The sequence below is a fragment of the Caretta caretta genome, chromosome 8 (assembly GCF_965140235.1).
Source record: "Caretta caretta isolate rCarCar2 chromosome 8, rCarCar1.hap1, whole genome shotgun sequence".
NCBI classification, from domain to species: domain Eukaryota; kingdom Metazoa; phylum Chordata; order Testudines; family Cheloniidae; genus Caretta; species Caretta caretta.
Window position 1 is genome coordinate 98,348,228 of NC_134213.1, and position 27,515 is coordinate 98,375,742.

Sequence of the window (27,515 nt, forward strand, 5' to 3'; positions counted from 1 at the left end):
AAAAAAAAACAAAACAGGGTGGGGGGGTGGGAGAGAGAATCCAAGACATACACAGGACCAGTGTCTGTGGATCACTGACTGTCTGCTTTGCCCTTTACAAACAGAGGTGCTGTCTCTGGTTCAGTGACCTTTAGGCCAATGTTAAGCTTGGGTGTCTATCAGGCACCAAATCCATACGTACTTGCTTAAGAAAACTAGTGTAGTTGCTGGCTGGCCATGACTTTAACTGCAGGGAACTGTCATCTGCTGCAAAAGGTATGACTGGGACTTGCTGGCAAAGACTGGAAAATAGTTCTAAGGGCAACTAACTGTCTCAGGCTAAACTATGGCAATAAATAACTATCCCTCCCTTGGGCATCCCAGTGGTTATCTAGGCCCTGTTCTTTGCTCTATGCTTCCCTCTGCCCCTGAACCAGTGTTCAGGGGCCTGGGTTTGGTTCTACCTAGCCACTTACGGCTCTCCCTGTACTGGATCCACTCCTCCAAACTTCACTCCGCGACCATATTGCAAGACCCTATGGCCCCTCTAAAACTCCACCCCGCCTGACCCCTCCTTATGGCCCTCCCCATCTCTGCTCCGCCCCTTTCTCGTAACCCCGCCCCTCTCTCATTCCTGGCCCCAGCCCCTTCAGCTTTGCGCCTGCGCGTGCGTTGAGCTCGGAGCCGCGTCCTCTGGCGGAGTGGCGGCGGGCGCGCGCCTCCTGAGGGTCTCCTGGGCGCTGGGGCTGGGCCGGGTAGGCCAGTCGCGTCACGCCGTGTGCGGAGGCGGAGGCCGGGTGTCGCCTCTGTCCCCTCCCCGCAGCCGGCACAGGCCCCGTTGCCCCGCGTCGCGGGGGAGGGAGTCGGTTATTTACATGGCGTTGCCCGCTGCTTGTCTCCACCCGGCCCCCACCTTGCCCTGACAGGGAGCGCTAGCCGCGGTGCCGGGCTCCAGGTCTGGGAGCGGGGAAGGAACTCGCGCGGGAGGCCGGCTCCTGGGAACGGCTTCCGGGGAGGGACCCCGGGGGGACAGGTTCCTGTGCCCGGCTCCGGGGGCGGGGGGTTCCTGTGCCCGGCTCCGGGGGCGGGGGGTTCCTGTGCCCGGCTCCGGGGGCGGGGGGAGAACCCGGGGGCGAGGGGTTCCTGTGCCCGGCTCCGGGGGCGGGGGGAGAACCCGGGGGCGAGGGGTTCCTGTGCCCGGCTCGGGGGAGACAGGTTCCTGAACTAGGCTCGGGGTGGGGGAGGGACAGGTTCCTGTACCCGGCTCAGGGGTGGGGGTGGGGAGAACCGGGGGCGAGAGGGGACAGGTTCCTGTACCCGGCTCGGGGGAGGGGGGGGGGAGAACTTGGAGGGAGGGGGGACAGGCTCCTGTGCCGGGCTCCAGATCTTGGGAGTGGTTTAGTAATTTGCAGGGTGTTACAGGGTGGTGTCCCTGGTCTGCAGGGTGGGTGTAGTATCCCTGGTGTGGGGATTACATGGTGGTAACCTGGTCTGGGCGGGTGGGTATAGTAACCCTGGGTTGGTGGTTACAGACTGGTGTCCTTGATCTGTGGAGTGGATATAGTAATCTGGGGAGGGGGGTTACGGGGTTAGGTATAGTGACCCTGGGGGGTGCTTACAGGGTGGAATCTTTGGTGTGGAGCTGTAACCTGTGGGGCTACAGGCTGCTGTGCCCAGCTTTCCAACTGGGTTAGGTTGGCTTATAGGCTTCTGTCATGTATCTCAGCTGGATGTCAATGTCTTAACCTATGTATATGTGGGGTTCTTTTTGTGTCCATTAAAGGTAGAATTGTTTGAGATTCATGAGCCGACATGCTTGGGAGAAGACCCAGGAAAAGTCCCCAGGCAAAGGGCCAGGGAGCTGCTGCTGCAAAGCAGGTATAGAAACCTCCTTTCTCACACTTTATAGTCTGGTTAAAAGCTTGCACACTTGGGGTCCTGCTTTGTGATTCTTCCTTGGGCTAACATGATTCCAGAGTTGCAGGGCATCCTACAAACCTTTCTATACAATTAGTTGTCCTCTGCTTTCCCCACCCTAGTTAGTTTATCTTCTAGTAGCAGAGACTGACATCCATATACCATGCTGATTAAGGCATTAAAAATACAGACTTGCCACAAGACCAAGTTCATCCTGTCACAACATTGTGAACTTTGCCTTGCAACCTGATTATAATACGGTCCTGCTCAAGCTAACATTCAAAATTTTTATAACATCAATCAAGTACAGACCTGTGAAAATCAGAATGGTTAATGACTATCTTAGTGGCACTGGATGATCCTCTTGGAGAAGAGTAAATCCTGCCACTACTTAGACAAGTAGTTTTAACTTACTTCCCTCTGTTCTGTGGTTGTTTGTGGACTGGCATTGCCTGTGCTCCACTGTTGTATTTATGACTTCTATCCAGGGGTATTGAGTCCACATAGGTGTTTGTCTGCGGCTGTTTACAGCAGGTCCATGTACATTTGAGTAACTATATGTGATAAGTGGATTGTGCTGTGAGGAAATTTTAATCTTTGTGGGATAGTTATAGTTATAATTTTAGGAATGCTTGGCTTTGTTGAACTTTGCAAACTTTGGAGATAGTGTGACGATGTCAGAAGTACAAAGAAGAAGCCAAAGTGCGGAGTCAGGAGAGTATCCTTTCTAAGAAGGGGTGCATCCAGAAATGAGTAGTGAGACACAGGCAGGGAATGAAATTATGAAGCCTTTGAAAATGAAAAGAAGCTTGAGTTGTACTCAGGAGAGGGGAAGCAAATGTGGAGATGAAATAGGAAAACAGCGAGTATCAAGGCAAAACTGGGAGACCGTGGCTTTGGTTTGTCTACACTTGAAAGGTACACTGGACTGGAGAAAATAGCGAAAATGGGGGGTTACTGGAACAGGAGCTAATGTATTTTTAGTAGAGAAAAAATGGTATGGCTGATCAATTCTCCGTCCATTTCTAAATGAATTCAGATTAGTTGGAATCAGAGCGCTAAGTGCATAGGAGCTGAGATTAGGTGCTTTTCCCCACCACGTTAGCAATACTTATGTCTTTTCTCGCTATGTGCGTGTCAGTGTATTCGTAATGCTACCATTACTTTAGCAATAGAGTTTCAATGTCTAAATTAAAATATATGCATTTTATTTATTTCATTTGGACAAAGAAAAAATACAAAGATCAAAAGAAGCAAAGAAGATTTAAAAGAAATAAAATGTAAATGGATAACCAGTAAATCAAAGGACCTGATCAGTCCTATAGGATCAAAAATAGGAAAAGCATATTTAAATCATCCAGTTCATGTCGTGGCAAATGTAAGATTGTTTCCTACAATATCTTCTCCAGTGTCTTTTCCAGCCATAAATGAGCATGTTCTGTAGAGCTCATTTGTGCTTTACAGTGTGCTCGCTGCATTTCTTCCTGGTTCAGTCCTGTCCTTGTCTCCCCTCTTTTCCTTCCTTCCTATTTAAAGCACTTGTTTGATATTCATTGACTTCAACAGAAGTGTGGTTTACTGCACACAACAAGGAAGTTGGAGCCAGAACTCCTAGGGTGTGTGTACGCAGCAATTAACCCCCCCCCCCCACTGGCTTGTGTCAGTAAATGGGCAGCTAATGGGCTGTAAAATTGTGGTGTAGACATTTGGGCTCATGGAACCTCCCCCCTCGCAGGGTCCTAGAGCTCGGGCTCCAGCCCATGCCTGAATGTGTACACCACAGTTTTACAGCCCTGAGCCCCAGTCAGCTGACCTGGGCTAGCAGCGGGTGTTTAATTGCTGTGTAGATATACCCCTAGATTCCATTGCTGGCTTCACAACTAACTTGCTATGGAACAGTGGGCAAATCACATACACTTTGGCCTCAGTTTACCCATTTGTAAAAGGTACATAACATTATATAGAGCTTTGCATCTTCAAAGCACTGTATAAACATTTGCTAATCTCCTCCCGCTTCCTTGAGCGGTGGGAAGCAGCATTATCCCCATTTTACAGGTGGTGGGAATGGTATGGGGGGAAGGGGAGAAACTGAAGCATTGAGAGGTAAGATTACTTTTCCAGCAACATGCAGTGAATCAGAGGTAGAGACAGGATTAGTAAATACGGGCATTCAATCTTGTGCTTCATCCTCTAGGGCAGTGGTTCTCAAACTTTCTTTTTCGCGGACCACTTGAAAATTGCTGAGGGTCTCTGCAGACCACTTAATGATCTTTCTGAATGTTGTTTGTACCATTAGCTAAGTATTGTAAAGCGCGTTGGATAAAAGCACTATATTAAAAAAAAAACCTTAATAATAATTAGCTTTTTTTGTTCTACAAATAAAAGCACACAACTCATATTTTAATATCAGTAGTCTGACCTTTCTAATGCGATAGATGTACCCTCTCTCCCCTGCCACAGCAGCCCCTAAGCTGGGGCTAGGAAGGGGGGGGGGTCTCTCCCCTGCAATGGCAGCTCCCAAGCTGGGGCTGGGAAAGAGGGGGATCTCTCCCCACCACTGCAGCCACAGCCCTGGAGCTGGGGAAGGTCACTTCTTTCTCTGGCCATCGCAGCCCTGCACGTCCAAATTCCCCCCACCCCCTCTTCTCATCCCACTGCCCCCTTCCACCTACCCCATTCCCCCCAAGGGCACCACCTCACCTTACATGTGCATCTTCTCCAGGGTCCAGGCACCCACACTAATTAGATGTGTGGCCCTTCATTCTCTCGTGCGGCCACCCAGGCGCGCACCTTAGAGGGAACTACATGGACCACCTGAATGGAGCCAATGGTCTGCGGACCACAGTTTGAGAGCCTCTGCTCTAGGGCCTTGTCTGCACTACACAGTTTTGCCGACAAAATAGTGGAGATGTATGACTGCAGTGCTCCTTCTGCCGACAAAACTCTCCTGCTTTGCCAACAAAATAAAACCACCTTGACGAGAGGTTTTTGCGGAAAAGTTATATTGACAAAATATCAGTGTAGACACCACGCTTTGTTATGACACTGTCAATGGCCTCCAGGAGGTGTCCCACAATAATGCCAATTCTGAATGCTCTGTTCAGCAGTTTGAACTCCGCTGCCCTGCACCCAAGTACACAGGCATCTGCTCCTCCCTCTTTGAAGGTCCAGGAATTTTTGAAATTCCACTTCCTGTTTGCTCTGCATGGAGAGCTCACATCGCATCCTCCCAGCTGACCATGGCACCTCCACGCAGCAAGTGCTCTCCCACTTGGAGCACACCTGAGCTGTTGGATCTGCTGGCACTATGGGGAGAGGAGGCTGTGCAGTTCCAGCTCTGCTCCAGCTGTAGGAACTTTGATACCTACAATCAGATTTCTCGTGGCTTGTTGGATAAGGGACACACATCAGTGCCGTGAAAACATAAAGGAGCTGAGGCAGGCATACCAGAAGGCAAGGAGGCCAACTATTGCTCTGGTGTCGTGCCAAAGACCTACCACTTCTATAAGGAGCTGGACGCTATCATTGGCGACAAACCCACCTCCTCTGCCAAGAGCCCTATGGATACACCTTGCTGCTATTCAGGTTTCCTGTGCAAGGCTTCATGAGCCAAGGGAATAAGGGGCGTGCTGGGTCTCCCAGGATCACTATGGGCATTTCAACATCCTCCACTGGAATCTTCTGGTCTGGAAAGAAAGTCTCTGCTTGCAGCTTTCTGTACAGACCAGTGTTCCTGAAAATACATGCATCATGCATTTCTGGACCACCCCGCGTTCATGTCAGTGGAACACCTTCAGTACCATAGAGAAATACCCCTTTCTATTGATGTACTCCATTGCAAGGTGGTCCAGTGCCAAAATGGGAGTATGCGTTCCATCTGTTGCCCCTCCACAGTTAGGGAATCCCATGGCTGCAAAGCCATCCAATATTTCACGCACATTGCCAAGAGTCACAGTCCTTTGTAGCAGAAGGTGATTAAGGGCCTTGTAAACTTATGTTAATGCAGCCCCAACGGTGAACTTCCCGACTCCGTACTGATTTGTGACTAACTGGTAGCAGTCTGGAGTCACTGACTTCCACACAGTGATTGCCACACTCTTCTCCACCGAGAGGGCAGCTCTCATTTTGGTGTCCTTGCACCGCATTGCTGGGTCGAGCTCCGCACGCAGTTCCAGGAAGGTGGCTTCTGCCTCCAAAAGTTCTGCTGTCACTGCTCGTCATCCTAGACCTGCATAAAGATGTGATCCCACCACTTAATGCTTGTTTCCTGCACCCAAAAGTGATGGTCCACTGTATTCCGTTGCTTCATGAATACCAAAAGTAATCTGGTATTGTTTCTTTCCATGGTACACAGCAGGTCATACAACTCTGAGATTCCTGTTCAGATTGGCTGCTCATGATATTCTACATGACCAGCTGCAATTTGTTCATAACAGTGACTACAACTGTAGAGAGCAGTGGAAGATCCATCCTTTCAAACGGGGATGGTGTGTGCACAGTAAACAGGGGCTGTTGAAAAATGCTGCAAAATGTAGTTGGAAGCCCATGGAATGCTGGGACAGAAAAAACTGCATCATGGGACGTTGAGCCCGCATCCATGATGCACTATGATCCACTCCGCCTTCCCACAACTAGTGGTTGGCGGGCCCACAGTGCACTGCTCTCACTTTCGATGCTAGAACACCAATAGTAGACACGCTCTGCCGACAGAAGGAGCATTGTGTGAACATGCACAAGTGATGTAATATGCCAGTTTTTGATTGTCGGCTTAACTTGCATCGACTTTGGTTTAACACCACTCAGAGAACTGGGGTTACTATGTCGGCATAACAGGACACTTTAAACACATGTTTACACATGTAAACGTGCTAATAGGTCAACATAAGACTGCTTATCTCAACCTAACTTATATATACGAGGCCTATGATTGTCTTCTTGGTTGAATAAAAGATATTACCTCTTTCACCTTATCAAAGTAATACATTTTTCTGTATCTATAAAAGTCATAGAAACAAATGATACGCTTCATTGTTTATGCATCACATATAATGATACATTCTTCAAGAAGGCTGCACTTTGGATTGTGCAGCATTATTTTTGTTTACAGTAGAATTTCTTTATGTAGTTTTAGGTAAAAGCTAAGCAACAGTAAATCTTTTTTTGTCCTTATCATTTTGGGCTGTGACTCGTCAACTCTTCTAAGTTCTGCGGGACAACACTATGATGGGAAACATTTGGTATTTCAGTGGTTGACATTTCGGAGTCAGTACTGGATAAGTGTCGCAGTGTCCTGGATTACTGCACTTATGGAGGTTCCATCTTTTAGATAGAGAAAACAGAAGTCCTCACCCTTGTTTGTTAAAGTCCTTTGGCACTTTTTGCAACAGTAGGGGAGTTTACCCCAGTGTTTTAGTCAAATGCTAATTTATATAATATTCTTCCTACTCAATTCAACCTGTAGTTTCTGTTGCCTATAATAGTATTTGCTTCCTGTTCTAAACAGCTGTGTATTGGTGCAGTACAGTGTTAAACTGTTGCTGATTCTACACCAGAGGTGGCTGCACGTCAGTGGATGAAATGATTCCTTTGTGTATATAGTTTACAAAGTGATATGGGACCTTTTGAGGTGAAATGTGTGGATATGTATGAAAGTTCAAGATGAAATCTTAGCTGTGCCCAAGTTTAGAATACCTGGGTAATATGAGGAGAAATAATCAAATATATTTCATAGCTTCTGTTAAGACTTGCTAAGCAGAAAATTTCTTTTACCTTGTTAGTTCAAATACCAGTTAGACCTATTTATAAGGATTCAGGTTGATTAAGTGCAGGCCTGTCGTAAATATAAAGGGAAGGGTAAACACCTTTCTGTATACAGTGCTATAAAATCCCTCCTGACCTGAGGCAAAACCCTTTCACCTGTAAAGGGTTAAGAAGCTAAGGTAACCTAGCTGGCACCTGACCCAAAATGACCAATGAGAGAACAAGATACTTTCAAATCTGGAGGAGGGGGACAAAGGGTTTGTCTGTCTGTCTGGGATGCTTTTGCCAGGAACAGATCAGGAATGCAGACTTACAACTCCTGTAAAGTTAGTAAGTAATCTAGCTAGAAATGCGTTAGATTTCCTTTTGTTTAATGGCTGGTAAAATAAGCTGTGTTGGATGGAATGTATATTCCTGTTTTTGTATCTTTTTGTAATTTAAGTTTGGCCTAGAGGGATTCTCTATGTTTTGAATCTGATTACCCTGTAAGGTATTTACCATCCTGATTTTACAGAGGTGATTCTTTTACCTTTTCTTTAATTAAAATTCTTCTTTTAAGAACCTAATTGCTTTTTCATTGTTCTTAAGATCCAAGGGTTTGGGTCTGTGTTCACCTGTACAATTTGGTGAGGATTCTTATCAAGCCTTCTCCGGGAAAGGGGGTGTAGGGCTTGGGGGGATATTTTGGGAAGAAGATGTCTCTAAGTGGGCTTTTTCCCTGTTCTTTGTTTAAAACGCTTGGTGGTGGCAGCATATGGTTCAAGGACAAGGAAAGTTTGTACCTTGGGGAAGTTTTTAACCTAAGCTGGTAAGAATAAGCTTAGGGGGTCTTTCATGCAGGTCCCCACATCTGTACCCTAAAGTTGAGAGTGGGGAAGGAACCTTGACAAGGTCTGAGAGGGGATTCATTGTCTGCTTCTCAAAAGAGGTGTATCTGGTTTCAGTTATGTGTATATCTTGTCTGTGTTATATAACTAGCCAAAATTACAGGGGATTGTGGTTAAAAACTCCTAGCCAGAACCCACGTTATCTTTGAATTCAGAATGCACTGAGATGTTTAAATAACCCAGGTGATATGATGTGATTGAGTGACTTCTCTGTTCTTACTAGAATATTTTCCTTTGGTTCCAGCTGGGGCTCTTTGTAGATTTCAATCCTGAAGCAATGTTGCTGGACATAGAGGATGGTGGTGGTGGTGATGAGGATCTAGAAGCGGAGCTTGCTGCTATCACAGGAGAGAAGGTGACAGAAGGGAAGTCAAACCCCAAACGGAAAAGTAAGTCATTGCTCCTGGTTCTTGCTGCCTGAAGAGCTGTGTTATTTATGTAAATAAAAGGGACATGATTTTACAAATCATACTTCCTTCTGGATTTTTTTTCCCCTACGGTTGTTACTTGTAACACCTAAGATTACTATGTAACTCAGAGATTAGAGAAATATTTTTCTGTATTGTCTGCTTTACAGTGAAGGATTTAAAATGTAGTCGGAGTGTGCACAAGGGGGGGAAGCAGGGGCACTGGCCCCCACAAAAATCTGCATGTATTCCTGCAGCCCAGAGAGGGAGGAAGCAGCAGGGGGTTTGGCTGCCGGCTGAGCTCCTCCTCTCCCTATCCTTACAGCTACAGCTTGCTGCTTCTCCTTCCCTGCTGTTGGAGTCCCACATGTTGCCTCTGCCTTCAGCCCCTGACTCACCTCAGCAGGCGTCTGTAAAGCAGGCAGCAGCACTGGGACTCCAGAAGCAGGGAAAGAGAACCAGCAGGCTGCTGCTGTAGGGGTTGGGGGAGGACCCTGCAACCAGCTGCCCTGCTGCTTCCTCCCTGCCCAGGCTGCAGGAACACAGAGAGTACTGCTGCAGAGGGAGCTGCTTCCTCCTTGCTCCAGGGTGTCCCTGCCAGAGGTGTCCCAAGAAATGGGAGGTAGGGTCACACGAACCTTTCATTTGTGTGTGTTTAACCTGCCCCTCCAAAAGTATTTAAATTCCTGGGCACGCCCCTGAGATGCTCAAAGAGAATATTAAGAGCTGACTTGATCATGGTATTTAAATACCTTCTGTGACATTCCCCAGTGTACAATCTGGACTGTTGAACAGCTGTGTCCCCTTAGTTCTCTAGCCGGGGTGCCTTTTACACTGCCTTGCAGTCAGAAGAGCCACTCCTGACCTGCTCACACAGCCTTTAGTATGCAAAATCACTCCCAGCTGAATACATGAATGCTCTCCCAGCCATCCATGAATTACATACAGGGCCACACCCTCACAGTCTTAGCCCCAGCTTTGTTCCCCAGAAATGTGTGTCTTGCACTGCTCAGTATTTTTCTGGACAGTGTAAGCTCACAGTAAGTACATCATTCCAACACTGGGTAATGATTATGCAGCAACCATGTCATCCTAAGTAGAGATTCCCAAACACTTCAATCCAAGCACGCTGGTTTAGATAAAACAGTAAAACAAGTTTATTAACTGGAAAAAGATAGATTTGAAGTGATATGGCATAAAAGCAGAATTGGTTACAAAAGAAATAAAAAGATAAAACCACAAGCTAATACCTAAATGAACGTAAAAGCAAAATGTCTCTCTCACCATACATTGTAAGAATATACGTGTAGGATTTCCTTTCAGCTAGGGACCCTTCCTCCAGTTCAGCGTTTTTCAGATATTTGTTGATGCCATGGGCAGAGAGGTGAGAGGAAGAGAGGCGTGATGTGGAGGTCACTGTCTCCTTATTTTTATATCCTCCTCCTCTCTGAGGATTACCCCATGGCAGTGTATAGACAAACAGATCCCTGTATACCTGGGATTCCAACGGTCTCTGGGATGAAAAGTAAATTTCTTGTTTATACCTTCTCCCCTGCTGGTGAATAGCCAGTTAAGCAGGTAATGGCCCTTTAGCACCTTGCTGGCATGCTGGTGTTTCTTTGTCTCTGAGAAATTGGTTTGTGGGTGTTACCCAGAACTACAACATATTTCACTAACAATTATATAGCAAAATCTCATAATTTTACATGCAGTTTTACACACATTTCAACCAGAAAATAATAATCAGCAGATTGAGTTTTCAAATGATACCTCACAAGGCATACCTTATACAGAATATATCATAATCATATAAAAATGGTGAACATGGGGCATAGGGTGTGTCACTTACATAGAGAGAAGATTTTTGAGAGTAGAGGGCTCTTTAATTTAGCATACAAAGGCATACCAAGATCAAGTGGCTGGAAGTTGAAGCTATACAAACTGAGACTGGAAATAAGGTGCAGTATTTTTAACAGTGAGGGAACAGGATAATTACCAAGAGGTGTGGTGGACTGTCAATCACTTGCAATCTTTACATCAAGACTGGGTTCTTTCTAGAAAATATGCTGTAGCTCAGCGAGAAGTTATTGACATGATGTAGGAATTACTGGGTAAAATTCTTTGCAATGTGTTATGCAGGAGGTTAGACTAGATTATTAAAATGGGCCTTTCTGACCTTTAAATGAAGTCTGGAAACCTGTGAGTTTGTTTACTTGGTGTATTTGACAGCATTTGTGTATAATCCGTTTAATTGTTTCTTGTACTGTCGTTTTCCTATGCTGTTTGTGTGGTACTTTCACACAACAACAAAGGAGAGGAAAATTTATAAATACACAGGAAAATGTGATTGTAAAATCACAATAGTAATTGGTAGGAAGACTCAGAGGCAAGTGTGTAGTACCTGAAACTAAATTTAATTCATTTTGATACTGACTAGATTTCAAGATAATAGTTACCCTTTAAGAATAATAAATGCAGAAGATTTTAAAGTATTTGAAATAAGCTAATGCAGCTGTTTCTTCAGCCTGTTCCCTTTTTAAATCTTACTTTTAATAGAAATTCTGTTGTATCAAAGTACAATTGTATATTTTTTTTAAAAAACTGGCCATCAAATAAAAAATCCTGTTGATTGAATTAAAGAATCCTATAACTGACTTCTCCTTTCTAGCTCTTATAACTAATGACTTTTAGAAAGCATTAAATAAAGGTCTTCATCAGTAATCCTGATAATACCCTGAGACTAAGGGAATGTGTTCTAGATCTGCGTATGAGGAGATAGATGCCCTTTGTGTCATCAGATCCACTGTTTCTCTCTGTGAGTTTCCTGTGGGTACTTTCAGCCACACTGGGTTTTAATTTTTATCTTTTTGTCACTACTGCCTGTATAACGTATAGGTAAGGTCTGGTTGTTTGAGAATAAGTCTGGGAACCAGGAACTTCTGAGCTCTACTTCCATCTCTGACACAGACTCTTTCTTTGGAGCTCATGAAGTCACTTAACATTTTTTTTTCACTTTTCCCCATCTGTAGAATGAAGGTTAATCCTCATCATCTCTGTAAGGTTTTATGAGTCAGTATTCGTTATGCCCACTGAAGGTGTCAAATGTTTTCCTCAGGTGTGAGCAGCACATTTGTCAGCAGTGGCATTGCTTGAGCATTGCATCCCTGTTTTTCTGGAATTAAGGCTATAGGTGAAATCCTACTGTTGTTTTCACTTGTATAACTGAGGGCAGAATCTGACCCATGTCTGTGCAGGAGGAAGAATAAGACTAGTTTAAACAGGATGTAGGCGGTGGTGGGGAAGAAGGCACATATTTGGGAATGAACATAGAATACAAAATGGAGCAATTAGGAGAGATGGTTGGACAGATGGCAGAATGAGCATAGGTGGAGGTGAGATCAGAGGGTTAAGTAGGGGAGGAGTTGGGTAGAGTTTTCAAGAAGAGAATTAGAATTGGAAGCTTAAACAGAAGTAGAAGAGGAGGGGACCAGTGGCCAGTGAGGAGATGAGAAGAAGAGAACTTGCTCAGACAATAGGAGAGGAAGATGATCAGAACAGTAGCATCTTGGGTAGGCAGAGGGGGAATAAGGGGCAACATTCTCTGACTTGTGTGACAGATCTAAATTCCAATATTCAGCTTGGCTTGTGGCACTCCTATGGATTGAAGAGGGGAAGCCTTCCCCAATGGCAGCATGTTTTGGTTTGCAGCACTTATTTTGTATGCTATGAATTATGGGACCATTTGTTAGTGCTACGAAGCTGAAGGGGAAAGCCTGTCTGGTGGCAAAGATTCTTTGTCAATCTTAAAGAAACAAACAAAATCTGTTTATTGTTCTGAGGTGTTGTCCGCACTTTTCGCTTTGGTAGCAAGCAAAAGGTTTGTGTTGCTCATTGTGTATCTGGTATTGGGTTAGTAGTGAATTATTATTTTTTCAGTTCTCCTGCTGGACTCTGGTGGTTTTATCTATTCTCTGCAGATGAGAGCTGCCTGGAATTGATTAATATGTGCACAGTTTAAACAGAGAAGACAGATAATCTTTTGGGTAAAGAAGTGAACTAGGACTCGAGATTTAGGTTCAGTTCCGCACTCTGCCACGGAATTCTGGTGATCTTGGCCTAGTCACTGAGGTCCCAAGTGGACCCCTGAAATTGCTTAAAAACACATTGATTTAAATGTTCTACACCTGTGTGCAGGGGTCACCTATGTGGTTCTTTTTGCATGATTGGGCCTAAAACTCTCTGTGACTCAGTTCTTCACCTATAAAATTGAATTTATTCCTTTTCCCCACACTTTGTCTCTGGTCTATTTACTCAGTAAACTCTCTGTAGTGATTGTTTCTTGCTTTGTTTATGAACAGCACCTAGCACAATGAGGTCCTGATCTCAGTTGGGGCCATCAGGTTCTACTGCAATACAAATAGTAAAAATATTTCAGTATTTGGAAGAAAATATAAATAGAGAAATGTTTGAAGGTGACTGTATTAGGAAGTGTAATGTTGAGGATCTATGGTATAGATACTTTGTGCATCATGAGCCGAGAGGGGATCATGTTGTATGAAGGCTACTAAGAGTTTGTCTTCACTGCAGAGTTAACTTGAGTTATAATGCCAGTGTTACACCTAACTCAAGTCCCATCCATGTACAAAAACCCTTAACTGGAGTGTGGTGATGCTTTTAACTCAAGTTGGCTGGCCCATCAAGAAATATGGAACACAACTCCAGTTAGCACAACATGTCAACTAGTAAAACAATTACTGTGCAGCTCACGCATTATTTCTTGGTGTGGCTGCTCTCACTCAAGCTTGGTTAAGTCAACTCTGCACTGGAGGCATAGCTTCTGAAACCTGTGGCTTAATAAGTACAGTTTAGGGTGCACGTTCAAGTGGCAGCAGCTAGTTTCATTTGTTTTAAGTTACAAGTTGCTCTAAGCAACTCATATTCTTATGTAAGGCTTGATTCTGCTATGTCCCATGTGGGTGTAAGTCAGGAGTAAATGGAGTTACACCAGGGTATAACAAGCGTGAGGTAGGAGCCAGGCATCTCAAGTTGTCTTACCTGAGTATTTTATACCTTGCTCCTTCATAGTTGTAAATCTGGCTGTTTCCAATATTGTAAATGCTTAGGAAAAGTTTTAAAATGTACTTTTACCTCCATTTGCAGTGTTGTTTTAGCCATGCTGGTCCCAGGATACTAGAAAGACAAGGTGGGTGAGATTATATCTTTTTTTATTGGACCAACTTCTGTGGTGAAAGCATGTGTCTTTCACCAATAGAAGTTGGTCCAATAAAAGATATTACCTCACCCACCTTGCCTCTCTTTTACTTCCTACTGACTCTGGGTTGCAGAGGCCGTTATTTGACAAGGGGACAAGGAAAATGAATAGTTTGAATCTGTTTCTGTAGTGCAAATGAGAGCACAGAGGGTGAGCATGTGTTTTATGGAGCAAGGAGAGAATCTGGTCAGGTTGCAATTTCTAGCATACAAACTTCTGCCTGTCCCTGTGGAAATCTGCATGTTCGTTATCCCCTGGAGAATGTTATTAAACACAACTGGGCAAGAAAAATGCACTAGATATAACAAGGGAAGTAGAGTAGAGGCACATTTCAGAGTACACAGACCCATTGTTCTTGTGGAGGAAGACTAAATTCTCTAGAAATAAAATTCCTTTTGACCATAAGTACTGTTGACAATAATAGTCTCCATGATTCAATTTACTCTTAAAAGAAAAAGAAAAGCTCTCTCATGTGTAACTGAAATTCCTGCCAGTTGTCAAAGCTACAGAATTATCAAGTTGTATGCCTGAACTCCTGATCTGCTGTGGGGAGCTTTAGATTGCATGTTCTCTCCCTCATCCCCCTCACCCACATATTTCTATAGGTGGCACTAAACAGCACATTTTCCTTCAGACAATTTGCAACACAATGTAGTGAAAATGCAACAGAGGAGGGAGAATATGTGGTCAAGTGGAGCAGAGGTGGGTGGACCAGAGGAAGAGAGCAGAGACAACAAAATAAATCAAAACCAGGGAAATACACAGAAAGGGAAAAAAGGAAGAAGCATAGAACAGAGAGAGGAAAAGAAAGTAACAGAAAGACGGAAAATGTACCAGGAGGTGGAGTGACAGGACAAAGGAGGTGGAGCAGAAGGCACTGATCAATTGCAAGTGGTGGGGCTTCGGCCAAAAAAGGCCTGGGAATTACTTCACCAGCTTTACTGTCTTGCTGATTAGAAACAAACACGGCCTATAGTTGAAAGGGAGAAGTGACAAGTGAACTCACAGTTAGTTTCCAAACAGTATGCTCATAATTTAGGTTTGCACCGTCCAACAGTATGCTAGATCCTCATGGCTTGTCTCTTCTTGGTTGCCTTCTCCAGCCCCTCTGCCCATGGATCATATTGAAAAGATGGCTGCGGAGTGCATGAAGGACCTGAATGAAGAGGAGGAGAAGGAGGAGGATGAAGGTTTGGAGGAGGATACGGACCTTTTGGTATGTACTTTCTGCCAGTGGAATTCAGACTATCACGGAGTAAATTCTGTGAGCAACAAAGCCTCTCAACTTTTTAAAGGGAAATTAAGACATGGAAAACTTACAGCTGATTTAAACATTTTTGAATGGTTGGACCCTGTCCATACCAAGATGAGACCAGTACCTGACTACAAATGTGTGTGTTTGTGTGTGTGTGAATATGGTTCTTGGAGGAGGTGTGGGGGAGAGGAAAATCACAGTCCATGTGAGTTAGGAAAACATGGCTGAAAGCCTTTTAGCAATCATTCTACTTAGCTATGGCTAGGACACTTTTGCTCTGAGTGTGGCCAGGGCCTAATAACTGTATCATTGAGCTAAAATGATTTTTGTGTTGTGTGTGACTAGATTGTATGGAGGGGGCACTAAACTACACTTATTACGGTCATTAGTGAAGGGTGACTATTTGTAGGTTTGAAGATGGGATTTAGACAACTGCCGAAAAAAGATCCTTCTCTTAGCTACTGCATGTTCTTCTACTACCCAACAAAAGGGTTGTGTAAGGGACCATAGCACTGTATGTTGGACTGTGAGCTTCCCCAGGAATTGCCTTCATATTGTGCTGAGCATTTCCACTCATGGCCAGAACCAGAGTATGTGGAGGCAGCAGCAAAACAAATTGAAATTACGTAAGGCAGGAGAAGTTCAGGGACATCAAAGACTGTTTGAGGTTTAACTCTAGGTTCTGGAGCCAGGAGGTACATGCTTTCTCTAAACCAGCTTTCTCACCCCTGTTGATTATCACTTGTCAGTGTCCCATGGAAGTGTGTTACCCTTGACACAAATTGGTAGATAAGCTACACTGAAACATTGCCTTGGGTAAAAGGCTTCAGGACCTGAATCATTCTTTTCACTCTGGCAGTGGGGAGGTGCTTTAGTTCCTGCAATATCTGTTCACGTGGTGCTGAAAGCAGAGCATGCTTTACAGTAACCACCTCACTGATTCTTGCTGTAGGCAGAGTTGCAGGAGGTTCTGGGCAAGCAAGACGAAACAGGAAGTGGTGAGAATGAAACGGGAGCGATGGAGGTGCTAGCAGCTCCACCAGTAATACAGCAGCAACCTGAAATGCAGGCAGAGGTAAGAAAGAGATGTGTGGTTGACTTGGAGTTCCACTGATTCATTCTCATTATGCAATTTATAAGATGACAAGCTTACTTTATATTCTGTCTTATTTTGTACATCTGTATGTTTCCTGATGGGAGCTGACACTATATTGATATAGTTAGATTTCATCTTGCGTTGTTCTTAGGGTGATGTGTGCAGACTTCCGTTGTACAGCTTACAGCTCTGCTATTGCTCCTTAATCCCCTTTGTAGCATTCTTGTTATGAGTCTTGAAACTGCAAGCAGTTCTGCTATGCTGCACTACACATAATAGTAGTAATACCTAGTTCTTATATAGGTTTCAGAGTAGCAGCCGTGTTAGTCTGTATTCGCAAAAAGAAAAGGAGCACTTGTGGCACCTTAGAGACTAACCAATTTATTTGAGCATAAGCTTTTGTGAGCTACAGCTCACTTCATTGGATGCATAAAGTGGAAAGTACAGTGAGGAGATTTTATATATACACACAGACCATGAAAAAATATACATTGTAAGGAGAGTGATCACTTAAGATGAGCTATTACCAGCAGGAGAGTGGGGTCGGGGGAGAGAAAACCTTTTGAAGTGATAATCAAGGTGGGCCATTTCCAGGAGTTAACAAGAACCTCTGAGGAAGGGGGGGGGGAGGGGAGGAGGAGAGGAGGAATAAACAAGGGGAAATAGTTTCATTTAGTATAATGACTCAACCACTTCCAGTCTCTATTCAAGCCTAAGTTAGTTGTATCCAATTTGCAAATTAATTCCAATTCAGCAGTCTCTCGTTAGAGTCTGTTTTCGAAGTTTTTTTGTTGAAGGATAGTCACTTTGAGATTAGAAATAGTGTGTCCAGAGAGATTGAAGTGTTCTCTGACTGGTTTACGAATGGTTTCAGAGTAACAGCCGTGTTAGTCTGTATTTGCAAAAAGTAAAGGAGTACTTGTGGCACCTTAGAGACTAACCAATTTATTTGAGCATAAGCTTTCATGAGAGCTGTAGTTCGCGAAAGCTTATGCTCAAATAAATTGGTTAGTCTCTAAGGTGCCACAAGTACTCCTTTTCTTTTTGGTTTATGAATGTTATAATTCTTGACATCTGATTTGTGTCCATTTATTCTTTTACGTAGAGACTGTCCAGTTTGTCCAATGTACATGGCAGAGGGGCTGGCACATGATGGCATATATCACATTGGTAGATGTGCAGGTGAATGAGCCTCTGATAGTGTGGCTGATGTGATTAGGCCCTATGATGGTGTCCCCTGAATAGATATGTGGGCACAGTTGGCAACGGGCTTTGTTGCAAGGATAGTGCTCTTCATTAGTAGATCTCAAAGTGCTTTACAATGGAGGTCAGTATGATTATCATTTTACAGATGGCACAGAGAGGGGAAATGACTTGCCCAAGATCACCCAGCAGGCCGGGGCAGAGCTGGGAATGGCATCCAGGTCTCCTGAGTCTCAGTTGAGAGCTCTGTCCACTAGACCATACTGTCTCCCTCACATGGCCTGTAATATCCTATAATCAAATAAGCAGCGAGATGGTGACTACTAGCCCTGTGCCTGTTCTACACCAAGAGGTTCTGTTTGTTTTCCCACCCTACCTGGACCTGATAGTCCATAGTTGGGTCCGTTGGGTGCAGTTCAGGTTGCAGGGCTCTACTGTACACCCCGCACAGAAACCTCAGTCCTGATCTCCAGCATCCCAACTATCTACCATCCCAATGTTTTTTGCCCCTCTGCCCCATGCCGAACCTTTTTGTCAGTGCATCTGAATCCTAACCTGCAGTAGCTGTTGCTGTTTTAATCCTGAGGCCTCTCCTAAGCAGGCTGTCAGTGGTGCTGAGTTATGTAGAATTTCAGAATCTGTTTCTCTATTGAATTTGTCTATCCAGGCACGTTCTTTGTTCAGTTGTTGCTTTTCTTCTGTTGTCATACAATACAGATTTCAGGACTTCCGTGCATTGTGCACATTAATAAATAGGGCAAGAGTAGGTCTGTGTAGAGATAATGGCAATAATTACATCAGGAGCCAGCTGACAGGTCAATTTGACAACACAGTGCTTATAAGTAGTGAATGGTAAGTGTTTACTTTTGTTGCTTGTTTCACTGGGCAAGTCTCAGACTGCAGACTTTCCAGCTTACAAGAGGAGGTAGAAAGAGGAGATCTTGTATTGAAGCCAAGTTGTGAGAATCCTGGAAAGGTGTAAAGTTAACATGGTGAAGAAAACAAACATTCCCTCCCCAAAATAACACCCAGCCCACCTGGGCACATGATGTCTGAGAGGCATCACTGTTCTCCCTCATTTAGTTCTAACCACCCGGTCTCCAGTAACCCTGTGGCTGTAAGTTTCCTAAACTACTCCACCCAATTCTCTCTATTGCTCCTTTGATAGGAAGCCCAGAGATGGATCCAGGAAACATTAGTGCAGTACAAGTGCCCTTCTGTTTCAGAGAAATTTTCCATTTCATCCCTGCTGTCTTGATTCCTGAGCCCAGTCTCTGTGCGTGTGTTACTTTGTACAGAAGGGATATACTTACTTTTCAGTGGTAAGGTGAAGCATGTGTAGTTTGGGAAAGTAAATAATGTGCCTTCTTCTCCCCCCCCCCCCCCTTTTTTTTTTTTGGAGAGCACATCTCCTGCTGTTTCCAGTGAATTGCAACAGATGATAGAGGACAGAATCGCTAACTATAAGGCAGCAATCTCTAATGCGAAGGAGGCAGATGAGAGTGGTAAAGCACGACGGTATGAAAGAGGCCTCAAGGTATGTTGGATTCATTACATATAAACATGATTGTCATATTTAGCAAATCATAACTTTTCCACTGATACATGGCATATTTTGTAAGATTTATAGCAGTTTTATAATTACGGCCCTACCAAATTCACGGCCATGAAAAACGCGTCATGGACCCTGAAATCTGGTCTCCTGTGAAGTCTGATCTTTTGTGTGTTTTTTATCGTGTACTATACAGATTTTATGGGGGAGACCAGCATTTCTCAAATTGGGGGCCCTGACCCAAAAGGGAATTTCAGGGGGGTTGCAAGGTTATTGGGGGCGGGGGGTCATGGTATTGCCACCCTTACTTCTGCGCTAGCTTCAGAACTGGGTGGCCGGAGAGCAGGAGCTGCTGACTGAGGGCCCAGATCAGCAGGCAGCAGCGCAGGAGTAAGCATGTCAATACCATACCCTGCTGTCCTTACTTCTGTGCTGCTGCTGGTGGTGGCTCTGCCTTCAGAGCTGGGCTCCCGCCCCGCAGCCACCGCGCTCCAGCTGCCCAGCTCTGAAGGCAGCACTGCCACCAGCAGCAGTGCAGACGTAAGGGTAGCAGTACCGCAACCCACCTTACAATAGTCTTGTCGTTCCACCCCCCTCCCCCAACCTCCTTTTTGGATCAGGACCCCTACAATTACAGCACTGTGAAATTTCAGATTTAAATAGTTGAAATCATGAAATTTATGATTTTTAAAATCCTATAACTGTGAAATTGACTAAAATGGACCGTGAATTTGGTAGGACCCTATTTATAATATTGCTATCAGTAATATTACAAATGGTCACTTATATTCCATACAGTGTCATACAAGGCAATAAGGTGACATTCTATAAATGACATTAGGCACAAGAGGAAGACAAAGGAAAATGTAGGCCCTCTATCTAGTGGGGAAGGAGTGCTCATAACTGGTGGCATCAAGAAGGCTGAGGTGTTTAATGCCTATTTTGCTTCAGTCTTCACTAAAAAGATTAATGGTGACCGGGTACTCAACACAATAGTGACAACAAAAGAGAAGGAATGCAAGCTGAAACTAGGAAGGAACAGGCTAAAGAATATTTAGATAAGTTAGAGTTATTCGGGTCTGCAAGGCCTGATGAAATTCATCCTAGGGTACTTAAGGAGCCATCTGAAGCAATCTCAGAACCATTAGCACTTTGAGAACTCATAGAGGATGGGTGAGGTCCCAGAGGACTGGAAAAGGGCATACACAGTACCTATCTTTCTTTAAACAGGGGAACAAAGAGGACCCAGGGAATTAAAGACCAGTCTGCCAGACTTCAACATCTGGAAAGATACGGGAACAAATTATTAAATAATCATGTTGTAAGCACCTGAATGATAATAGGGTTATAGCCTGCATGGATTTGTCAAATCATGCCAAACCAACCTAATTTCCTTCTTTGACAGGGTTACTGGGCTAGTGGGTAGGAGGGAAATCGTAGATGTAATATATCTTGATTTTAATTATGCTGTTTTGACACAGTTCCACGTGACTTTCTCATAAATGTATGTTCTGCTGTGAAGTCCATGTTACTTTTTTGGCTTTGTTGCCTAACCTAGGTGTTAAGTAGCCCCTATAATGGGGATAATGGTTGGTGTTGGGTTAAAGAATTCAGCTGAAATTGGGCTTTGTTACTTAGCAAGGGGACTGTGTAGCTCATGAGTTTGGAAGTAAGAGCAGGGGCCTTTCACCTTTCAAAAGCTGGTTCAAATCCAGTTTTGTCTGTTACCATCTGATGGCTTCCTGGGCCATGTGAAATTAATTTGGTGATCTCATTCCAGATCTGCTGGACAGAGATCTGCACTTGCACTAAGATACCACACTAAAGGCTGTGTTTAAAATATACCAAGACTTACTACAAAATTTAGTTCCATAGTTGGCACTGAATGGCTCACCTTTTGGAAGTCTGAGCCACAAAAGATTGATTGGGCCATAGAGACTGACCTGTCTTCTCATTCCTAGAGGTAGGATCCTCTACCATCATGTTTGTTGTGATATACTGACAGGGTAGAATGGAGGAAGCTTGTATTACTTGCTCTATAGAGAAAAACTGTTGCTGTGTCAATCAGGCATGTTTCAGCAGGGCTAAGACTCCCATGTGTCCAAAAAAAATAGGAGGAGGAAATACGAATGGGCAGAGATGTCTAGTAGCTCTCCATAAAGAATGACATGGTGGGTCCTATTGTAAATAAGGATATGAGTTTGCTGAGTTGTGGTGATTGTACACAAGCTGTGTATGTGATGGAAATGCCAGTACCTGTTGACTTCACTCCTCAATTTTTGCTAGACGCTGGAAACTATGCTGGCTGCAATGAAGAAGGGCAAAAAGATTAATGAGGAAGAAATGCCACCACCTGTAGCATCAGGGAGAAGCTCTGCTAATATGCCTCGAGCCACAGGAGCTGTGCCAGAAAATTTAGGTGATCCAGACAAAGTAATACCCAAGGAGAAAGTGGAATCCCCTGCAGACCATGAGCTACAGCCTGTCAATGATATAAAGTTGTCTCCGGGGCCAGCCTCTTTACAAGGTCATGCTGCTGCTACTTCTGTCCTGGAAATGGGTGCCACATTACAAGATGGTAGGTAATTTCAACATGCCAGCTTTTCCTTGGAGCACACATCATCCCAGCCAGGTTATGATTCAATAATACATTGCGCTTCTGTAGCACCTTTTACTTGAGCGTATCAAAGTGCTTTACAAATAGGATACTGAGGCACAGAGTTCATGACTTGCTCAGGGTCACACAGTTGAGTCAGTTGCAGTCAGGAATAGAACTTTGGAGTCCTGACTCCCAGATTTCACTCTAAGGATGTGCTATAGTGACAGGGTGAAGACATCCTAAAGGTTCCTTCCTCTTCTGAGGTGTCTGTTCACATCTCTCATTGTGGTCTCTCTGCCTCACTTCCTCGGTCAATTAATGATGGTAATGCTTCCCTGCCTTGCAGAGGAGCTGTGAGGAAAAATTCACTGTTTGTAAAGAGCTTTGTGATCTTAATGAAAGGCACTGTGGAATTGCACAGTGGTGTTTTCAGTCATTGTTGCTGGAATTGCCATGGTTGGCAGGACTTCTAGGGATGCCCCTGGATAAAGAAGCTATTGTACATAATGTGGATGTGTGAGTGAAAGCAATAGGGAAATAATGAATCTTTGGATGTATGAGAATGTCAAAGGATGCAGATATCAGGTGCCTTTATAAGTCTTGATTTCATTCTTCTGTAGATTCCCTTAACATGAGCACACGAACACTACTGGTTACAAGACAGAAAGAATATAAATTAGCAGCTCTGAAAGCCAAACAGCAAGGAGATCTAGAGAAGGCAAAAGAATATATGAAGACTGGCAAGGTATGTTTTCACAAACCAAGCTTCTGTGTTAGGGGTCTGAATCCTGGCAAATGATCCCTGTGTTCACATGGCTGCTCCAAATGATCATGGATGGTTTCTGAACACACAAGACAAGTTTCCTTTGGCTTTGTTTTTCTGTTTGTTTTAGAAATGTGCAATGGTCTTAGAAGCACTGGATAGTGGACAGCCAGTAGACCTCCAGGATATGCCCCCAGCTCCACAAGGTAAGAGCAGAAGAGTTTTTTAGATGGACATAAAAAAGCTGCCTTTTAAGCCTCTCCTGTTATCTAGTAACAAATGGGCATAGTGAACTGAAGGGTCAGCGCCCATTTTAAAGTCACTCTTTTGAACCATCTGGGTTAGAAATGAGTGCTGAGAATCCCAGCTTCCCAATGGTTTAAGACAGTGGTTTTTGGACTCCAGATTGTGGACCAAAGATCCTCTTGTGGACATCTTCCCTGCCCCCCAGTCCTGATTCCACGCATTCTCTGCATCATCTCCAATTCATGGCTATATGAAATAGCATTACTGGGGTAAGATAAAGGAGTCAAGATGGTGTTGAACTTGCTGTAGTGCAGTGGGTGTAGCTTCTTGATTATGCCTTTTCCATTTTGTATGTCTTTCACACACCCCACCCCACCCTGGGAAATAGGAATTTACATTTCTTAGAACTGATTCTCTCTTTGTTTCCTCCAACCCTCTTCATCCCTTTCCTTCCCTTAAATCTGTCTAGTTCATTTTGTGATTTGGTTCTCTCCTGCTGGATGTCTCCAATTCTGGTGTCATAAGTTGTATTTGCATCAAATAAAGATACGAAGCACCATAGGGATGCAGAGAGGCTTGTGAGCAGGGTGTGTTTTGAACATCTTTATTTAATAATAAAAAAAAAGCCTGTAGAAATCTGAATGTTTTTGACTAGCCTACACTTATCAGGAAACATCAATCCTTGCAGTATAACACATGTTTTTCCATTGTGACAGAAGCTGCTCCACAAACTAGAGTAATAGAAACTCTGATTTAAGTGACAGGTTGTAAGACAGAGTGCCTCTCCTTTTAAAACTTCTACATTCTGATTTCATCTTCAGTGACTTCATTCACTGATTTCATCTTCATCTGCACGCTTCTGGGAATTACAGGTTCCAGTTGATATCAGGTGTAATTTTCTGATTCTTGTAAATTCAGAGATAGCAGCAGCTAAAATGGTTAGTGGAAGGAGAAATGAGGAGGACAAGATGCTAATCAGAATGGTATCATTTTTAAAGTCTATCACATGACCTGACAGTTACAGACATGTGGATGGACCATGACCCATACTTTTAGGACTAGTAGAAATTTCTGATCCTGGAACAAACATTGGTGTTAAAATAAATTCCAGTCCTGCAGAAGACTTAAACTAGATAAAAACAATACTCCCCCAACACTTGACCTGTAGAACTCACGGATGTAGGATGTTGTTGAGGCAGCTTAGTAAGATTCAGAAACATAATTGGACATCACTTTAATTATGAAAAAGTGTAGTTACACTAGCTAGGATAAACATTTTATAAGGGGTATAAATCCTTAGGACATAAAATTATCACTGGCTGGGATCAGAGGAATATTTTTCCCCATAGTATAATATTATATAAGTAAATACAACATTTGGAGAGGTGATGTGGGAGATTGCCTTTTAAAGCATCCAGTGTTGAGCACTGCCAGGGCTGGAATATCTTAGGTGGGGTTATTTATCTATCCTTCTCTGGCCGTAAGTCCTAGAATTGTTAGCAAATTACCAAGATTGTTCATACATTCTCTCCTATATGCCAAAGATTCCTACCTAATGTAGACTTGAAAATTGCCTCTTCCCTCACAGATCTTGAAAGCCTGAAAAAGACGCAGGCTCCATCAAACCAGATGGCATCTGTTCCCGTTGAAAATTCCCAGCCCCTCACAACGTTCAAACCTCAGGGCCATGAAGCCTCAGGTAGGATTTGTAAAGCAGGACTTCTCTGTAGTAAGTCATATTCTTATATGATATTTGGATGCTGATCCAAATTATACATGAATACTGGAATGGATAATGGCAGTACATAATAAATGGTCTTTCTACTTTGAGTAGTGTTCCTATGAGTAGTGTTTCTATGGATGTTCTACTGTAGGTGTACTCGCAAAAAGAAAAGGCGTACTTGTGGCACCTTAGAGACTAACAAATTTATTTGAGCATAAGCTTTCGTAGCTCACAAAAGCTTATGCTCAAATAAATTTGTTAGTCTCTAAGGTGCCACAAGTACTCCTTTTCTTTTTGCGAATACAGACTAACACGGCTGCTACTCTGAAACCTGTAGGTGTACTTGCATCCCTAAGCTGCTGATTGGAGAATTTCAGTAGCAATATCCATTAGGTCCACACACATGCTGTCTCTCCTCATGCCCTGCCATGAGGGTAGCGAGTGCACATGGGCTAACCCCCTCAGTTGCTTCTCAACCGCCCCGGCTAGAGACAGAGCTGTTAGCTGTCCATTAGTGACGTTTATCTCATCCTTTTCTTTGCAGCCTAGAGCTTAATTTTTAGTAGTAGTTTCTTTATTTTTTACCTTATCTTCTAAAATAAATAAATATGGTTTACTTTTTTTCCTTCCCACCCTTCTTGTTGGAGGCCCTTCCCCCAGTGGGGTATGTCTGGTTCTCCAGGCTTCAAGAAGTGCCTCTCATGCAATGAGGCTATCACCGTCGCAGACACACACTCACGGTACATTCGTTGCCTCAGTGAAGGACATGTCCCTTAAAATTGTGCTCTCTGCCAGCATCTTAGACCTCGGTCTCGCAAGGACAGAGAGCTGAGGCAGAAGAGTATATTCATGGAGGTGGCTCTCAGACCTTCTCCAGACACACACCAAGAGTCTCCGGGCAAATCCAAGGGCTATGGGGTAAAGAAATCAGCCGCTGATGCTCTCATAAGTTGAAAAAAGAGTGGGAAGTCCCCACAGTGAGCCGCAAGCTAGCTACAAATGATCCCCAGCATGCTTCGTATCCTCAGTACTGTCGGCGCTGAAATGGGCCAAGCCCAGTATCCACAGCTCAAGAAAGACTATTGCGGCAGGTACCATTGACACGCCCACAGACTCAATTATCACAGGCACCAAGTCAGTGATACCTAAGAAGGAGGACAGGAGCAAACACTCCAAGGCACCACTGGTACTGTGATGCCCCATTGGTACAATGCTTCTTGAACAACCAGTACATGAACAACCGGTGTGGACAATATCTCCATCCACCTCTGGCACTGCCAGTGGCATCAAGCCACCACAGTTCCAGCACTCGAGGGATCTCCGTGTAACTGATGTGCCAGAGTCGAGTCTCCTCTCTTCGGTACCAGGATCTCCACACCTAGCCTTCGTCCAGTATGGGAGTCTTCCGTGCTGCCTTGCCATGTTCCACCGATCTCTAGTGTGGACTTGGATAGTGAACTGGAGGAGGGAATATTTTAGTACTCCTCCCAAGCCCCCTAGGGTGCCCAATACCAGCAGGGCCCCCAAGCATATCCTCAGAAGACCCCACTATCATCATCCTCAAACGGCCATGCATGGGTGCCATCACAGAGCACCATGCCACCCCAGTGGCTCTACTGGAACTGCTGGGCTGCATACTGCCCCCATGCTTCTCAGGTTTCTAGTCCCACCCGTGAGTCCCCAAGACGCACTTCTTCGACACGGTGTCCAGGGCTCCGGAGCCCCCAGAAGAAGTCCTGGAGGAGTGTGAGTGTGATGCTGAGGAGGCAGTGACCCCAAAAACTATATCCTCCTCCTCCTCCTCCCCAGATGAGGCTGTCATGCCTCCCTCACAATCCTTGCTGGATAATTTTTGCCTATTCCAGGATCACACAAAGAGAGTGGCTGACTCTCTCCAGATACTGCTGAAGGAGGTCAAGGACACACACCACAAGCTTCTGGACATCCTCCTCTGATCTTCCTCCTCAAAAGTTGCCCTCCCTATCAATGAGGCTCTTCTTGACCCTGCGAGAACCATATGGTAGACCCCAGTATCAGTTGCACCGAATTGCAAGAGATCAGACTAAAAGTTCTGTGTCCCAGTGAGAGAAGCAAAGTTCCTCTTCTTCCACCCTCTACCCTACTGCATCATGGTGGATGCTATTAATTCTCGTGGCCATCGATACCACATGAGGTCCGCTCCCTATGATAGGGACTGGCAGCGTCTGGACCACTTTGGAAGGAAGTTGTACTCCTCAGTCACGCTTCAGTTTTGAATCACCAACTACCAAGCCCTCATGGTGAAATATGATTCCACAAACTACTCAAAACTGAACAATTTAACTGAGCAGCTGCCCGAGTCGCATCGCAACCAATTTAAGGCCATCATTCAAGAGGGGTAGCTAGAAGCAAAGATAACTATACAGTCTGCCTTCAACGGTGCCGATACTGCAGCCAGATCCATCTCCATGGCAGTGGTGATGCAGCGTGCCTCTTGGCTCCATTTGTCGGGTTTCACAAAGGAGGTGCAGGCAACTGTCGAAGATCTTCTGGGCAGTAAGCTCTTCGCGGAGAAAACCAATGCCTCCCTTCACACTTGGAAGAATTTTTGGGCCACTCTCCATTCACTGGGCACCTACACATTGGGACAAAAAAGGAAATTTAGTCCGCAGCCCCAACATAATCTTTTCACATGCCAGTAGCCAGCTAAATGATACTACAAGCTGCAGAGGAAGAAAATTAAATTCTCAAGACATAAATCTTATGGTCAGCAATCTTCCTTGTCCCAGCCATTCATGTCCAAACACCAATTTTGATATGTTGGTCAAGGTGCCAGCAAACCACTCTCTGCAACTGTTACAACCAACCATCACTACC

At 44.4% G+C, this 27,515-nt stretch overlaps 1 protein-coding gene across 6 annotated transcripts in view; it reads left to right on the forward strand.

Annotated features, from left to right (window-relative positions):
- The first annotated feature begins 641 nt into the window (after positions 1-641).
- Positions 642-27,515, forward strand: part of CC2D1B (coiled-coil and C2 domain containing 1B) — a 66,875-nt gene continuing 40,001 nt past the window's right edge. Inside the window, exons 1-10 of one of the 6 annotated variants that reach the window (XM_075131849.1) lie at positions 642-734; positions 1,763-1,857; positions 8,788-8,932; positions 15,326-15,438; positions 16,430-16,552; positions 19,179-19,313; positions 21,615-21,906; positions 22,548-22,672; positions 22,821-22,896; positions 24,525-24,635. In XM_075131849.1, the coding sequence (XP_074987950.1) occupies positions 1,792-1,857; positions 8,788-8,932; positions 15,326-15,438; positions 16,430-16,552; positions 19,179-19,313; positions 21,615-21,906; positions 22,548-22,672; positions 22,821-22,896; positions 24,525-24,635 (1,186 nt within the window). In that variant the 5' untranslated portion in view covers positions 642-734; positions 1,763-1,791. Of the gene's footprint in view, positions 735-761; positions 935-1,360; positions 1,858-8,787; positions 8,933-15,325; positions 15,439-16,429; positions 16,553-19,178; positions 19,314-21,614; positions 21,907-22,547; positions 22,673-22,820; positions 22,897-24,524; positions 24,636-27,515 lie in introns of those variants that run through there. The other 5 variants (XM_048860833.2, XM_048860834.2, XR_007358008.2 and 2 more) reach the window with 5 other exon arrangements.